The sequence below is a fragment of the Accipiter gentilis genome, chromosome 9 (assembly GCF_929443795.1).
Source record: "Accipiter gentilis chromosome 9, bAccGen1.1, whole genome shotgun sequence".
In the NCBI taxonomy this organism is placed as follows: domain Eukaryota; kingdom Metazoa; phylum Chordata; class Aves; order Accipitriformes; family Accipitridae; genus Astur; species Astur gentilis.
The window spans coordinates 23,711,089-23,727,121 of NC_064888.1; the positions used below are offsets into that span (position 1 = coordinate 23,711,089).

The 16,033-nt window shown below is 42.0% G+C and overlaps 1 protein-coding gene across 7 annotated transcripts in view; it reads right to left on the reverse strand.

The window, feature by feature from the left end:
• VSTM4 (V-set and transmembrane domain containing 4) overlaps nucleotides 1-16,033 on the reverse strand; it is a 42,447-nt gene that overhangs the window by 12,602 nt on the left and 13,812 nt on the right. For all 7 annotated transcript variants that reach the window (XR_007507251.1, XM_049810152.1, XM_049810156.1 and 4 more), the window contains exons 3-7: nucleotides 15,173-15,241; nucleotides 13,598-13,705; nucleotides 10,207-10,240; nucleotides 4,121-4,233; nucleotides 3,204-3,265 (exon numbers count right to left, since the gene is read on the reverse strand). Coding sequence is in view for 6 of the 7 variants with exons in the window: in XM_049810152.1 (XP_049666109.1) it covers nucleotides 3,204-3,265; nucleotides 4,121-4,233; nucleotides 10,207-10,240; nucleotides 13,598-13,705; nucleotides 15,173-15,241 (386 nt within the window). In the remaining variant the exon portion in view is untranslated. The remainder of the gene's footprint in view (nucleotides 1-3,203; nucleotides 3,266-4,120; nucleotides 4,234-10,206; nucleotides 10,241-13,597; nucleotides 13,706-15,172; nucleotides 15,242-16,033) is intronic.

Genomic DNA, 16,033 nt, shown 5'->3' on the forward strand with positions numbered 1-16,033 from the left:
TATAACTGGCACTTTTGGGCTATGACAACTGATCTCTAGGGAGCAATGAAAGACTCATCAGAAAATTTGGTTGAGGAAGTTTAAGATTTATCTCTACCAACTCAAAGGGCTAAGTACTTAAGGCTATAGCAGAACAGCCCTTAGAGAGCAGAATTTGTGGGTCCCCAGAATTTTGTTCTTCCTAATGACTCTCTGTACTTCTTGCATGCTATAAAAACCATCCCTTTTTGCATTTCAGCATCTCTATTTCCTTTGATCTGTACACATTTCTCATTGATGCTAATAGAGAATGACACTGATGGGGAATATTTTTGCAACAAGGGGAGCATAGAATTGTTATTCTGGCTAAAGCAAAAGCAATATGACTTAAGCAGAGTTTTTAAAAGGCTTTACTCAAGGCTGTGCAATTGAACATGATATTAGGCTTTCTCTCTCGTTTCTGGTTTTGGGGTTTTTTTTATTGGTTTTTGTTGGTGGTGGTGGTGGGTTTTAATTTTCATTGAGATTATGTCCATATTTTATCCAGGTTATTGTGTTCTTGTAAAATTATACTGCAACCCACTCTAGCACGTTAACAACAAAAGAAATTCTCTAGCTTATTATAAACATCTTTCAAGAAACCAGAAACACATGTCCTCTGGAAATAATTTTGCTGGTATTTAGGTTATTACAAAAAATTTCCCAAAACACTGGAATTATTTTGTAATGTTCCCTGATACTCTAGTTTGTTTACTTAGGTTTTCTAGAATATTGTCCTGGTGCCCCGGTGTGGTACCTTCCTTGGATTGCACAGGGAAACTGCAGAAGAAGTCCAGAAACTCAGCAATTTGAGTCTGTCTTTGAAGTGATGATTACCTAGTAACTATGTTCTATCAATGAAAAAGGACCTAGTGCAAACACCAGCTGTGCAATAATTACAGTTGGAAAGAAAAAATTATTTTATCCTGCAGAGATTTGGCAGGATGATGATAATACTTTTTTGCCCCAAAGTAGACTGAAGATTTAAAATCCGAGAAATTTTTGAGAATTAAAAAAATGGGGAGGCAAGTTTGCTGAAAAGCAATAAAATGTTTCATTTAGATGAATTTGAAACGTCTTTTTCTCTGTAATTATTACAATTTTGTATCTTTGTTGAAACTTCTTTTACTTCAATTAGTCTGATTTCCTCACAAAAAAATCATTTAAAAGCAGAAAAAATGGATTTTTTTTTTTCTTTTTTTCTGAGAATACTAAAACATAGAGGTTTAACCAACTGTGTTGTAAAGGGAGGCAAGAGGAACAGAAATGGGAAACAGCTCTGGGGATTGTCCTGCCCAACTTCTGGATGTGCCTTAAAGACTGACTTGGGTTTAGTTTACTTTGTCCTTTATTGCACTTTATTGCTAGGTGAGTTTGGGTCTTGAAAATCCTTTGGATGGTATTTGTTGGATTACTTTTTGACTAACTCACGTCCATAGATCGTGTGTTTTCTGAAGGCTGTGATGTCTCTCCAGGTGCACTCTGAGGTGAAAAATGAAAGGAAAAAGAGCAACATATGGAAACAGCTGCCAGACTCAAGTCCAACAGCAAGGCATTAAAACCGAGTCTGCTGGCTGCACGTAGCATGTGGCTCCTCAGTCACGCTAGGGAAGACAAAGGTGATTCCATTGTTTGAAAAGGCTTTATTCCTGCCCACCTCCAAAGAGTTTGAACCTTGACTGGGGTTGTGTAGCAGGAAGGGAAAAGCCAACAGCTATTTGTGGCCCATATCCTTGGATTTATTCCAGAAAGAAAAAGCATCTGGAAACAGATTTACCTCAAGTTCAGCATGTGTTGATGTGCTTTATTGACCTGCAGGAAGAGTCTGAGTGCTTTAACTACGAGAGCTTTTCCTAGGAGGGCTGAAGACTAACTGATTTTTGATGTAGCTGTGTGTCTGGGCGCAGTGATTAATGCAGTGTACACGCAGCAAAGGGTGGCTGTCATACCCTGATGCCAAGTGCTTTCATCTGTGTCTTTGTCCTCTTAGCATAGCGTTGGCCTGACACAATTACCTACATGGATGTAAGTTTTTTTTCATGGACTTTTAAAACTCTGTCTTTTCCTCTACTGAAACCTGACCTGTGTGAGCAGAGCCTGGCCAAGGTGCAATCCCTGCAGGACCAGAAGAGGAGAGGTGAGCTCCATACCCAAGTAGCAATAAAGCCTAAGATTTTTAGCTGAGCTGTTCTGAAGTCACCTCGCGTTATGCCCAGGTCTCCTGGGTTGTACCCTGACCATGCTTAGAAGGGCAGAGGTTCTTTCCTGACAATTGGTGGGAAGGTTCCCAATTCTAACCCTCATCTGAAAGTGAAGCCATCACAGAGGTGTTTGGGTTATTCACATGGTCTAACTTTAGGCACCCACCTTCACCTAAGTTAGGGAGTTAGTCACTCTGGGCTCTCTCTATTGCCAGAAAAGTGAGAAAAGATCCCCAAAAGGCAATTCAAAGCATCTAGTCTGAATTGGTAGGAGGATCAGGCTCCCACTCTAACTCATCTCGCTCTCTATTGACTATATAGGGACCCTAGCAGACCACACTGTTTATATAGCTAGCTGAAGTTAGCTGGTATAAAACTCTGTCTCTATTACCCTTGGTACTGTTTTGTTACTAAAGCAGAGGAACATCTTTCCACCTATTTGATTTATCTGGTATGTATCTGCGGGGTTTTTGTTTCAAACAGAAACTCATATCCAACTGAAACTGTCATATGAGGGGTTTTTTTTCCCTTAATATGATCTATGTACATACATCTTATTCCTGCAAATCAGTTATTCCTGACTTACACCACTGTAGGGCAGAATCAGGCTCCCCATTTCTGACTTGAAGTCTCAAAATCCATGTGGCCAGTACAGTTGTGATTCTGTCAGTAACTGGTATTTTTTCTAGAGCACCAGCTGCCAGAAGCATGTGAGAATCAATAGCAGGTTTCATTTAAGAACAGGCTAAATTTGTAGACAAAATGACTGCTAGAAAGCTGGAAAACATGATCCAGTGTAACCTAATGCTCAAAATGAAAAGAGCCAAGATAATTCATCACTTGAAAAAGTATTACTTAAAAAAAAGGACTTGTATGATTTTTAAACCAATGTATAGTTTCTGAACCTAGAGTTCTGGTAACAATACAGCAATTGTATTGGGAGAGGAGAATATGGAGAAAATAATGTCAGAGAAAATTACTTACCAGGATCAATTTTCTTTGAGGTTTCAAAAGCTTGGGCTTAGGAAAATTATTGGCTATTGGAGCTACAGAAATAAATATTAAAGGATCATTTCATATTACCATCATTCACTGTCATTTTTAGTATATGCATTAGCAATTTATAAATTACAGATTAATAGCAGATTAGGAGCAAATACATGTATTTATACCAGAATTTAACTGTATTTCCTGTAACATATTTTACAATGAAACATAGGGTTTATGAATTAGAAAAATTCATAAGATTAAAGAATCTAATATGCAAAACATTCTGTTTGTGTGCAGAAGCCAGAGCAAATGTACCCCTTCAGAACTGATCACTTGTGATTCAACCCACAGTAAACTTTCAGGTCCTTTCCCTCCTCTCTCCCAGCAGCTCAGCACTGGCAGTAGCGCTCAGAAAATAAGCCCAAGAGTTTGTGAGCCTGACCCCAGAGGCAATCACAAATGCTCTTTAAAAGTGAGGTCCCCAAGAGGTTGATCTTTATCTGCTCAGCTAGCTTGACTTCTCAAGTGCACCTGCAATTTTAAGAGTGCAATGTGCTGGCTTCCTTCAGTCTATGCTCAACATGAAATTTCATCCTGCCTAATTTTAATCTTCTCTTTAAGCAGGGTGAATATTGCTACAGAGGCTCCTCTCTCTCCTCTGATTAGTGGGAGCCGAGACCTCTTGCTTGGACTTGGTGACTAGCTTTGCAATAGCCAAAGCTGCAGGGAGGTGAGAGCCTGGTCGCAGCAGCAGGCATGGGCCATTTCTTCCCCCACCGATGGGAGTGAGCACAGGTCACCTCACAAGCAGAGTCAGTGGCAGAGTGCAGGAGGCCTGACATCCCACACTCTGTTGTCCCTCCGTGGCTGTGCTCAGGATTTGAAATACGTCTGCATCTCTGTTTTCATACCTTTTGCTGGGATGGCTGGTGGCTGCTCCAGTTTCTCTTTTTCTTTCTTTTTCTTTACCTTCTTGGGCTGTAGAGGGGACATGCTTGTCACACTGGTAACTGTCTCCCCAGAGCTGCAAAGCAGAGACCCATATGTGAGGAAAAAATGAAGGCAATGGAGGGAAAGACAGTTTGTCCCAGTGAGTTCATGCAAACACATCACCTTCTACTTGTGAGAGTCCCTGCCCAACAACTTGGATTTTGACCTGGGGATATACTGAAAAGACTCTTACAGGGGTTGGAATGCTCTGGGTCTTGCAATTTTTCAGCCATAGAGCCTGGCTGAGAAACTCAGGAGTCTGATCTGTCCTGGTGCAGAAAAGGCAAAGTGTCAGTTTAAACAAGACTCATTTCATAGCTTCTATTCCTTAAAGACATGTATGACCCCACTGCTGCACCCAGGATGAGCTTGTACCTGTATGTCCTGGAGGACCAGAGGCACAGACGGGTTAGGTGACTTGCATAAGCTTACACAGAAAACATACAGCAAAGCAAAATCTTTGATGAGGTTTCAGGGCTAAGACTGGATGAGGGGCCAGCAGGTCAGGAGGATGTGCAGCATGTCTTCAGACAGCTCACAAACCCACATTCAAAAAACCTAGCTTCTTAAAAGAGGCCAGTGTGCTCAGTACATATAAAACGGAGAAACCATGCCCCAGTCTCTAAACTTGGGCATTGTCCCATATATCTGTGCTGAAAAAGCGCTAGCAGGTATGAGGGAAGAGTACAGGCTACATTGTAAACAGACTCCAATCCAAGAAAGCTTCTGTGTTTGGACTATTATGGATTAACATCGTCTAAGTCTGGGGGTTTACCCTTAGCATCTCCCAAAGTCTGAGGTTGTAAATCCTGCTTTGAATCAGAATGGTTTGGGTTGGAAGGGACCTTAAAGATCATCTAGTTCCAACCCCTCTGCCATGGGCAGGGACACCTTCCACTAGACCAGGTTGCTCAAAGCCCCATCCAACCTGGCCTTGAACACTTCTAGGGATGGGGCATCCACAACCTCTCTGGGTAACCTGTTCCAGTGCCTCACTACCCTCACAGTAAAGAATTCCTTCCTAATATCTAATCTAAATCTACCCTCTTTCAGTTTAAAGCCATTATCCCTTGTCCTATCACACTACAGGCCCTACTAAAAAGTCCCTCTCCAGCTTTCTTGTAGGCCCCCTTTAGATACTGGAAGTCCGCTATAAGTTGGCCCTGGAGCCTTCTCTTCTCCGGGCTGAACAACCCCAACTCTCCCAGCCTGTTTTCACAGGAAAGGTGCTCCAGCCCCTTGATCATCTTCATGGCCCTCCTCTGGACTTGCTCCAACAGGTGCGTGTCCTTCTGATGTTGGGGGTCCCAGAGCCGAACACAGTACTCCAGGTGGGGTCTCACCAGAGTGGAATGGAGGGGGAGAAGCACCTCCCTCGACCTGCTGGTCACACTTCTTTTGACACTGCCCAGAATGCGATTGTCTTTCTGGGCTGTGAGCGCACATTGCTGGCTCATATTCAGTTTTTAATCCATTAATAACCCCAAGTCCTTCTCCTCTGGGCTGCTCTCAACCCATTCTCTGCCCAGGCTGTATGTGCACTTGGGATTGCCCTGACCCATGTGCAGGACCTTGCACTTGGCCTCGTTGAACTTCATGAGGTTCCCATGGGCCCACCTCTCAAGCCTGTCAAGGTCCCTCCAGATGGCATCCCTCGCCTCCAGCGTGTCAACCGCACCACACAGCTTGGTGTTGTCAGCAAACTTGCTGAGAGTGCACTCAATTCCACTCTCCATGTCACCAACAAAGATGTTAAACGAGGGCTTTGGATACGCAGTCATGTTGCAGCGATTGTCACCGTGTGTCAGCTGAGCTATGGTAAGTGACTGTGCGAGTGCTCCTAGCTTGCAACTAACGTGAAATGAAATTGCATTGGCTTAACCGGTAATGAAAGAAATCTTAACTTACAGCTGGGGTGGGAGGAGAGTGTTATAGCAGTTAGTTATGATGACTACAGTGGTGGAGGTGACTTGGTAAGCAGCTGTTGTTCAGATGCATCTGACCATGGGCTCACCCTGGGAAAGATTAACGCAAGTATGGTTGTGGGGGCCTTTCTGTTCTGTGCTGGTGAGTTACACCACGCAATGGGATCCCACCTGGGTCTCCACAGTCATTACACTGACAACACTGGTTTCACTGAATTTTAAATCATTTGTCCCAAGTTCCTGTTCCTCTCCAGGTTCTTTTGCATAATGAAATATTCTCTTTATATTAATAGAATAAAATATTCAAACTGGGCCAAAGCCTTAATGAAAGTTAAGGTGTCTCAGCTATTGCTCACACAAGAATAACAAAATAACAGACATTATCATTTTACACAGCTGTAAATCCAAATGAATGTCACTACCATTGGTAAAATCACCCTGGATTTACGCTTGAGTAGATTACAAAAAGACTCTGGTTTGCTGATTTTCCTGAGTTTTGTTCCATGTACTCAGTCCAAAACATAGGTTTGCGGCCAAACTTTTTTAAAGTGTTTAAAAGGTAAAATATTTTCATGATTTATAAATAAATCACATCAATTATGTAAAGTGAGGGTTGCATTAAAATAATTGCAAAGTCTGCCTGCACTATTGTGAACCTATCCCACAACAACCATTTGTTTCTATATTAAAATCAAAACATGAAATGGTTTAAAACCAGCAGGAAATGAAACTGTCCTGCCTGGCTCCATTGCCCAAACACAGCACACTGCAAAGAACAAAGAATAGCAAAAAGGGGATGAGAATGATTTTTTTAAAATGTTTTTGGTTTTAATAATCCAAGGTCATTAAGGCAGATGTGTAGCTTAAAGATGCTATTATTCTGATATAGCTACTTTAAGCACAATACATGAAAAGGCTTAGTGTCAATTCATTGCCTTAGTTGTTATTCTTGCTTTGCTCCTGAAAAAGTGAAGCTACAGAGAAATGTATTTGTGGCTTACACTTTTCTTTTAAATGCCAGGGCCATACAGGGTTAACTAATTCTGGGAGATACAATAACTGTACTTGCTGTCTTAGAACTGAGCTCCTCAAACCAAACAAGGAGGCTCAGAAAAGACTCCTTGGCTCCAAAACACTGCCTCTTTGTGAGCTTGTCGTGTTCTATGTCTAAAAGGAAAGTTAGTTTTTTATCTCCAGCTCCTCCTCCAGCCTCCTGGCTTCTATTTCAACAGTGTCAGATTGTGCATTTCTTGAAGAATCTAATGAGATTTTAGAGAGTAAGAAAAATACAGGAGTTTGGGGAAAAAAAACCTGTGGAAGGTGTCTAACAATCATGGCACTAGGACAGCAGTTTCCCTGGAGGTCATGGCTGTCCCAAGAGCTGGAAAACTACTACAATTTTGTCTTTACTATCCTTACTAGAGTCAAGGATGTGGGACTTCTCCTGTTGTCATCTAAGTCAGTTATTTCCCACTGTCAAAGATCAGCAGTGGGATGACAAAAAATTCACTTGAGTGAACTGGGAGCTGCTTTGGTATTTTCCAAATAGGGGAGCTGTGTGAAAAGGTGTCAGTGATGGACTGGGTGCTTGGTTCTGGTTCAGTGTGGCAGAATTTGCTCCTATGATGTTAGATTGGTACTGTGGAACCAAGGTGTCGAGATGGACAGCTTTCTGAGGTGAACAATTTTTTCACCTCAAATTATTTGTCTCCAGAAGAGCAGTCACTTAAGGACTGGAGCATTCAGGCCAAAACAAATACAAAAGACAGAAAAAAATAATTCCGATTTTCAAAGCTACATCTCCTAGGGTTTTCTGGATCTGAAAACTGACAAAATGATTTAATAACAAGGAAGATAATAAGAAGGAGCATATTTAAAGAAAAGAAAATCTCATAAAATGGAATTAGGTGGCTTGGAAAACCCAAAATAACTGTACTTTTTATTTAGGTATTTATTTTTTAAATGTGGGAAAGAAACGGGGTTTGGTTAACTCTTTTTTTTCCTTAATTTGTTATTGGTCAAGTAGTAAACCAAAACCTAAACATTTACTTTGTTGTACTCAGGAAATCTGGATTTAATTTTCTTTTCTACCAAGGCCATTTTGTGAGACCGGGGGCAAATCACTTAGGCCTTTGTGCTTCAGATTCCAATTAAGTAAAAACATCATTATGATGTCAAGACATAAAATACTTTAAGATGCTTAGGTATTACTGCAGTGGGAGTGCAGACACTTCTTAGACACCGAACTATTAATGTAATTTTGAAACTGGATTCTGCTCTGAGTTTGAAATATCACTGAGGGAGTTGGAGCTGAGCCTTTCTAATCAAGGCTGAATTTTGCACAGCATAGTCATTTGACTGGTAGGAATCTCATGCAAATTAGTTCATCAGTTTGGCCTAATGGATATTTAGCCACTGGGTTTGGGTCTAAATGTGTTGAATTAAGTTCCAAGACAAGGAATGCGCAGGTGAAGAGAAATGAGTTCAAATGAATTAACAGTTTGTGTTTTGAGCAGAGGGTGGAAAATAAATGGTACCAAGTGTGAAGCATAACAAAAATGATGATACTGGTAACACTTTTATAGCTATTTGATTTTAAAGCCCTGAAGTCAATGTGCTTTAGACATGCATTTGTGGGATTGGGGCTTTCATTAGCATATCTTGTCACACTGAAATATATTAAACCATATTTTTATCTGTACAGAGTCACGCATTTCTTTCGCTTCTAGAGATTGCATTTTACAGTGAAGAAATCATGCTGGCTTGTTTTCCCTCTGTTATTCAGCCTCCAAACTTTAGTGTTTGCAGTAATATCACTACCACATCATCTATTCCCAAAGAGGCAGATTCTGTAGTACGAGTCTTTTTATCTGACTGCCATGTTCCATTTTTTCAGTCATCTTTTCAGTCTGGTCTCATTTTTCTCTTCTTGTGTTCTCTACCAATCTACTTTGATTTCCTCCTCCTCCCTCTTCTTTTCTTGTTTCTGTAATTCCAATTTTGTCCCAGCAGCTAATAAAGAAGGGGGAAGAGAAAGCATCCAGGGAAAAATGAAAACTGCTGAGCTGTGTCTATAAATTTTTGGTGTGGTGCAATGGCTGGTCAGGGTCACAGAACAAAGATCTTTCCATGAATAATGGAAGTTCCAGTTTGTACTGGCCCCTCCTGAACTCTCTGTTGCTTTGTTGCAACTTCAGTTACATCCGAGTGTCGGTTAGATTGAACACAGTGAGAATCCCATGAGAATGCACTAAAAATGACACTATTTGAGGATCTAGGGTATGCTATACTTGGCTTTGAGTCTCATAGTATCTAAAAAGATACTATGAGAAATAGTATCTTTGATACCGGATTCAAATTACAAGGCTAGAAACATATGTTTTATGTCATTGAAAACTGGGAAACAGCTGTTCTATGTTGTTATGAGGCATCTCTCTTTAATCTTTTCTGTTTGTAAAATACTTCTATCATCTTTTTTTTTTACTGCAGTTCCAGCACAATTTATATCTCAGGAAAATCATATGATGGAAATCAGTTTTATAGCACCACACAATCAAAAACTTTTGGCAGTCTGTGGTATTTAAAGGGACAGTGATTAATGACTGCAGCAGAAGTAGGATTTTTCCCATCACTTGGAGTCATCAGCTGGGAATAGACCGTGGGCCTTGAAAATCTGCTTTTGAGCCCCACTCCCTGTTCCTGCAGGCGGGAATTACTGGGTAACATTGTGTTTTGTTTTACGTACCTGGATGGTCTAAGTCATTACCATCTGGTGAGGTACTGGGAAACCCTAGAAAGCCACACAGGTTGAAAGCAGGCTTCTCCAGAAAGCAATTCGGACTCTCAAGGAGAGGCCTGTCACTGAAGCACCTGCAGGACCTGCAGCTACATAGCCCAGGTAGATCTCCCTTATTATGCACAGCAGATATTGGCTTGCAGGCATGTTCATGAGTCATGGACCTGGGACATTTAAACCTCCTGTAGGCATTTTGGAAAACATTACTCATCTTCTTCAGCATACATAACAAACAAAACCAGAACTGGTGCCTTGGGTTATAGTCAAGAGAAGTGTAATCTCCTACCTGTTCTGGGGGCATTTCACCAGGTAATGCTTCACTGTTAAAGAAACAAAAAAAAAAAAACAAAACAGAAAGAAAATGTGGCTTCACACCAACACAGTTTATGAGTTACAAATGGTCAATGCAGCTAGACCTGCATTGCTGAGACTTTGGAGTTGCCAGATTGTTACACTGGGAGAGCTGCTAATCATCACAGTACATTATATTGTGCATTAAAATGTAGCCTGACTCAAAGACATAGCTGGGCTTGGGGGAGGGGAATGTATCAAACACCACCAAAAATCTGCTGTGGAAGTGCTGGGCAACACACGTTCCAGCAGTCAGCCCAGCCAAAAGTCAGCTTGCTAAGGAAAAGCACAGCAGGCCAGTAATTTTACTTTGAAGACTTTTATTTCCCTTGTGGTGCCTCTATTTATTTCCAGAAGCCTGAAATAAAGCATTCACCCACAGGAGCCACTGCTGTTCCTAACGTAAGATAGATTGTGGCCTCAGGCATAAAGCGATTCCCTCATGGGATGGGATCAGAGGTCCAGTCCAGCCACTATCCTGTCTCTGACAGCTGTATGTGTGAGCTGTATAAATCCTTCTGCTTCATATTCCTTTGAACCAGTAGTCCTGAGCAAGGGCGGCTCCCCTCCCCTGCAGTCTTTTAGGAGCCAGCGTTATTAAGATGCTCTTTTGTGGCTTAGTGGCTTCTGTGCTCTGCCCAAGCTGTGCTGAGGGTGGAGACGTGCAGGCAGGAGGAGAGGCTCTGGCTGTTCTGGTCGACCTACTGCCAACTTATTTCTCAGAAGGGAAAGAGGGTGCATCCCTGGGCCATGATGTGAAGTTCAATACAACATAGACACCTCCCTCCCTTCATGTTCTCCGCTCTTTAAAAGGCCGTGAAAACCAGACAACAGTGAACTTACATGATTATGCCCCTCTCTACAGGGAATTACTTAAACTCTCCCATTCTAAGGAAGCTACACAGCTCCTGGGGGGGTACATTTTAGTCCTAAGGAAATGGGAGCTGAGAGCGCTAGGAACTGGGGCTAACACAGGGGCTGTGTCTATGCCAGCCAAGGCAGCGCTTCCATCTATCTGTCTGGCCTTTTTTAGATGTACAGGAGAACAGTAGGCCTGGGACCCTGACCTGGTCTCAGGGGGAAGAGCAGAGCCAGGCTTCTCTTGGAGGGCTCTGAGGGAGATGATGTGGCAACCACCTCACTGAAGGTGGAAGAAGCCTGTGCCTGGTGTCTGCCTGGAGGCTGGGGGTGATGCAGAGGGAGGTTTGATTTGCTGTCCCTCTCTTTCCTCCTTTTCTCAAGGAAGGATGGACTTCATGATTTCACTGCAGGCTGTTTTCGCACAAATGCTAGTATCTGCCTAGTCCAGCCCAGGATGGAGGTACAGAGTGCTGAGGGTGGAGAGGAGGTAAGATAACACTTTTTGAGGTGCGATGCCTTATTCTAACAGTCTGAATGAGAGAGCACTGCTGCTGGCTGACAGGCTGGGTGGTATCTTGTGGTCAGACCCTAACCCCTGGAAGGTGCCTCTGGAGGGGGTAGAGGAGCGCTGTGGGAGGAGGGGGCTCTTTGTGCCCCATGCCCATATGAGCTGCTGCTCCCTGGGGCAGAGGTTCAGGGCTGAGCTTGCTGCCATGGCCCAGAGGCTGTGGGGAGAAAAAGCAATACGGGGCTGGTGGAGACTGTGCCTGTCAGTGACGCTTCTTCCACCGCTGCTTCAGAAATTTTAATTCCCTGATGCTTGACTGGATGCTAAGCCAATTAACATGGCTCTGGAAAATAGTCTGATCAGGTGGTCCTAGTTGAAAGACTTGCCTGAAAGTCTTATCATTGTATACTAAGTGCCTGTCTGCTAAGATTTATTCAGTTGTATTTCCATTGAATCCATAAGTTTAATGCTGCCGGTGTTTACTGGGTAATGTTCAAAATCTAAATAAATTTGGTGAAGCCTGCAATTATTCAGATATTAAGGTAGTGAAGAAAGGATTTAGCAGCTCAGAAGAAATTACTTTTTCTCTGTTGTATATGCTTACTCTATACTGTATTCTGTATTATTTCTATATTTTACTGGTGTTGGTTCAATGTAAAGAGACCTTTTCCCCAAGCTGCTTGTATGCTTACAGCGGGGTAAATCAACAAAAACAGAAGCAAAAACTAGCCCAATGTCTGCTCAAGAAAAACCAGGATACATCAGTGTGTCTAGTGCTTGTGGCTTCAGGGTGACTCATCATGACCAACATACTTAAGTGTGGGTACTCCCTTGGCAAAAAACCTTTGTCATCACTTAACAGGGTAGGAAGAATAACACTGAACTTGTTCCTTCCTCTTGGCAAGTAGAGTTGTTGGGTTCAGTTAGAATCAGAGTTACTCTATTGAGCGCACTACCGGGAACATGGAGCCACAGCCTGAAATGTGTTTGTGGTCAGGCAAGGACTCCTGTATACATCTATTTTTGGCTTACATGTCTTCTCCCTCATGTATCTGAGTCACTAATTCCTTCATGTTATGTGTGTAATGCTGAAGAAGCAACAAGATCACAATTCTTTCCTGTCATTAACAAGACAAATCACTGACAAAACCCTTTCTGGAAGCTTCTGTTCAGAGGTGGTCCTTATGCTCTCCTCTAACATGGTGGCTGCTAAGCATGCTGGTATCTCATCCTCACAGCTTGTGTGAGGTCTCCAAATAAACCTCTCTTAAACTGAAATGAAAGTAGAGCCTGCACTGCCTACTCCACAGATCTGAAATAGCACTTCTGATTACAACAGGGCTGCTTTCATGCAGATGTAGCCTCTTTGAGAAACCCTTCCTGAGGAAGAGAAGAATGAAACAGTAATCCTTGATCATGAAAGAGTATTATAAAAAGGCAGATCTGAATGATGAAATGATGCATTAGTTTCAAAGAATGCTACAAATGAGAGCGTGCTAATAACAACCCCCATATTCTCAAGAATATTGACAGCTAGTCAGGAAGGGAGAAGAAAACAGAACAGAAAAAGACTGCTTTGAAAGCCCTCTAAATGTCTGCGGAAATGTCACTCATGCAAATTGTTAGCTAGATCTGATCAGAATGCAATTTAATGATACAGCACTTGGTCTTCTTTGAAAGAAGTTCCAAACCCCTTCAATTTATAACTATGCAAAGCTGAAAGATTCTGAAAACTCCAAGGCAAATTTAAAGTGAAATAGCTATTCAAAGGGAGCAAAATGTCCTTGTTCTAGTTTTGCTGGCAGAAATGTTTTTTCCTACCAATATTTTTTTTTTGTTTTTATTAAAATCAAGGCAAGGAGATATTTCTCTTTCCGGCTTTTTCTGCATTCTCCTTCTCCCCTCGCTCCCTCTTTGGTAAAGGCTTTGCAGTCAGCAAGAATGACATTTCACTCACCTGTGGATCTCCTCTTGTTCAGAATTGACTGACAGAGAATGACAAGTGTAAAAAGGAGGACGCTGATGATTCCTATTGAACACACAAACACTGCATACACGTACAGATCTGAAAGCCAAGCATAGACGACAGTCAGTGTTGCAGATGTATGCTTCGTGCTTACAAGATAGAAAAAAGTTACAAGATCTGAATAGACCCTGCCCCGAAAGATTTAGGGTAACAGTTCAAAAGTAATTTAATGCTCTTGAACTTTCATATAGTATCCTGCTCAGCTTAAAATTTGGCTGAAGTCTCCATAAATGCAAAGAGGTGTAACTACACCTAAGAGGGCTTACTTTTGGCAGGGAAGAAAGGGTTGGTTTGGGGTTTTTTTCTTCTCTTTCCTTCTTTTTTTTTTTTTTTTTTTTTTTTTTTAATGCAGCAACTGAAAAACACAAGGACTTCATTTGTATTATTTCCCAGTTCAAGCAGCTGTACTTCCCCCTCCCCCCCCCAAAAAAAAAAAAAAACCAAACCAAAAACAAGAAAAGTGCTGACTGGGTGGGGGAAAAGGAAGAAATTCTGCAATTTCTTCTTCTGGTGGCAGCACTGTCTTGAAGTTTTTGTATATTTTTTTTCTTTTCGGTCTACGGCCTCGGTCTCCCTTTATGGCTTTCATTCAGGTGCCATAACACAATCCCAGTGGAGCTAACAGGAGTTGTACCATGGCAGATCAAGATGGAGTATTTTCTTCAGAATGAGAAGAAATCTTTAATGACTTACTTCTGCTTTTACTAGAACTCTAAATAGAGTACTTTAAGGATGCTCTAGCCATTAAGGCCTTGAAATGTCCTTAGGGAGGTATATTGGCTTCTTTCCTGCTTCACAGAAAGGAAACTAAGCCTCACAGGTCAAGTGTTCTGGTAGAAGATAGCATTGCTGGAACTAGACCCCTGACCTGCAGTTCTGTGCTTCATTCCCCTTATGCTGTACAACAATATAGTTTGTAAATTGTGGTTTAAACAGCAAGGCTCTTCACAGAAGCAAGGCCATCCTGCAAGCAAGCATTCCTGCCTGGCAGGCAGCACAGCAGCTGGAAATGCCATGCTGGTGCTTCACTGGTGCTCCAGATTAGGGTGGGAGGAGGAGGAGGGAATCCCAACTGCATGCAAATTCTGGATTTCAGTCCCCTGGAAGAGTTGTCCACTAATCTACACAGAAAATACTGCTTGCCTTGAAACTCAAGGGACCTTTAAGCTGCTCTTGCAGTGCAGAGCATGTTCAGTGAGTGGTTTCTAAGGCTAGTGGGAACATAGAGTGCTTGGTACCTCTTCAGACAAGCTCAGCACCTTCCTGGATAATGGTCTGTATTTGCATGGGTTATATTCACATTGAGAATAACAAATATATAAGAAACTGAAGCTGAAGCCTTTTCTCCAACACAGCTTGTACTCTGTGGGATGGTTTCTCAAGCAAGGCCTGAGTTTGCACAGGAACCAGCAAAATTGGTCCTGACTGGGACACGTTAGTTGTCCTGTAGCATTGGACTAAACTAACATCTTGTATAGAACCAGTAGCAGTTAGATGCATCTTTACCTTCAAAAAACTTCCAAGATTCATGGTTTTTCTTGAAAGTGGGATCATCAGAAGACTTTGATGAAATCACTGGGAAAAAAACAAAGAAGACATGACAAGAACTGAAAACGTGGCATAAAAAGTTGGGACATCTTGAAGTAAATGTAGCTCTGCCTTAGACTTCAGTGCACCAAGATCTTGCTTTATTTCACGGGATAATTACCTTTCAACGAAACACTTCAGTTATGAAGCACCATTATAAAAATGTCTTCCAGCAAATCTCATCTGGCTTGGCACCCCCCATGAGTGCCATATGGCTTGAGACTGCCTCCCTCTTGTCACCTTATGCTGGGAAGATGCAATGTGTGGCTCTTCAATCAATCAAAAGTTAAATGCAGTGAAGAACAGCAGGAAAATAGAAATACACTTTGGAAGAGAAGAGCCTAGGCCTTAGAATAGGGTGGCCATGTGCTTGTAAGTTCTGTAATGGCTTTGTGGAGGTGGTCTGAGTATCCCAGGGAAAAAGCTAACATTAATGCTGTATGTAGCTAGTTTTATTCCAACTCTGTGATCTTAGTTACCTAGAACTTGTACCTCTAGGGTTGCAGTTTCTGTTTCTGTCCCAAAACAGGCTACTTCTGAGAGAGGAGATGAACAACTTTTGCTCAAGTGAATAGGAATTTGTTCTCCCTTTTAGTTATATATTAAGAAGGATTTTTAACACTGTAGTCAATTTCTAAGACTAAGAGGTTAAGGAAAAAAATAATTGGAAGAGGAGTAGCTGTGACAGCTCTGAAGGCTTCCTGGGAATTGACTTGGAGGCAGCCACATTAGGCACAGCTTTTTTAAAAAACAGGGAAGTCGTTCTAGCAATGCTTGGCA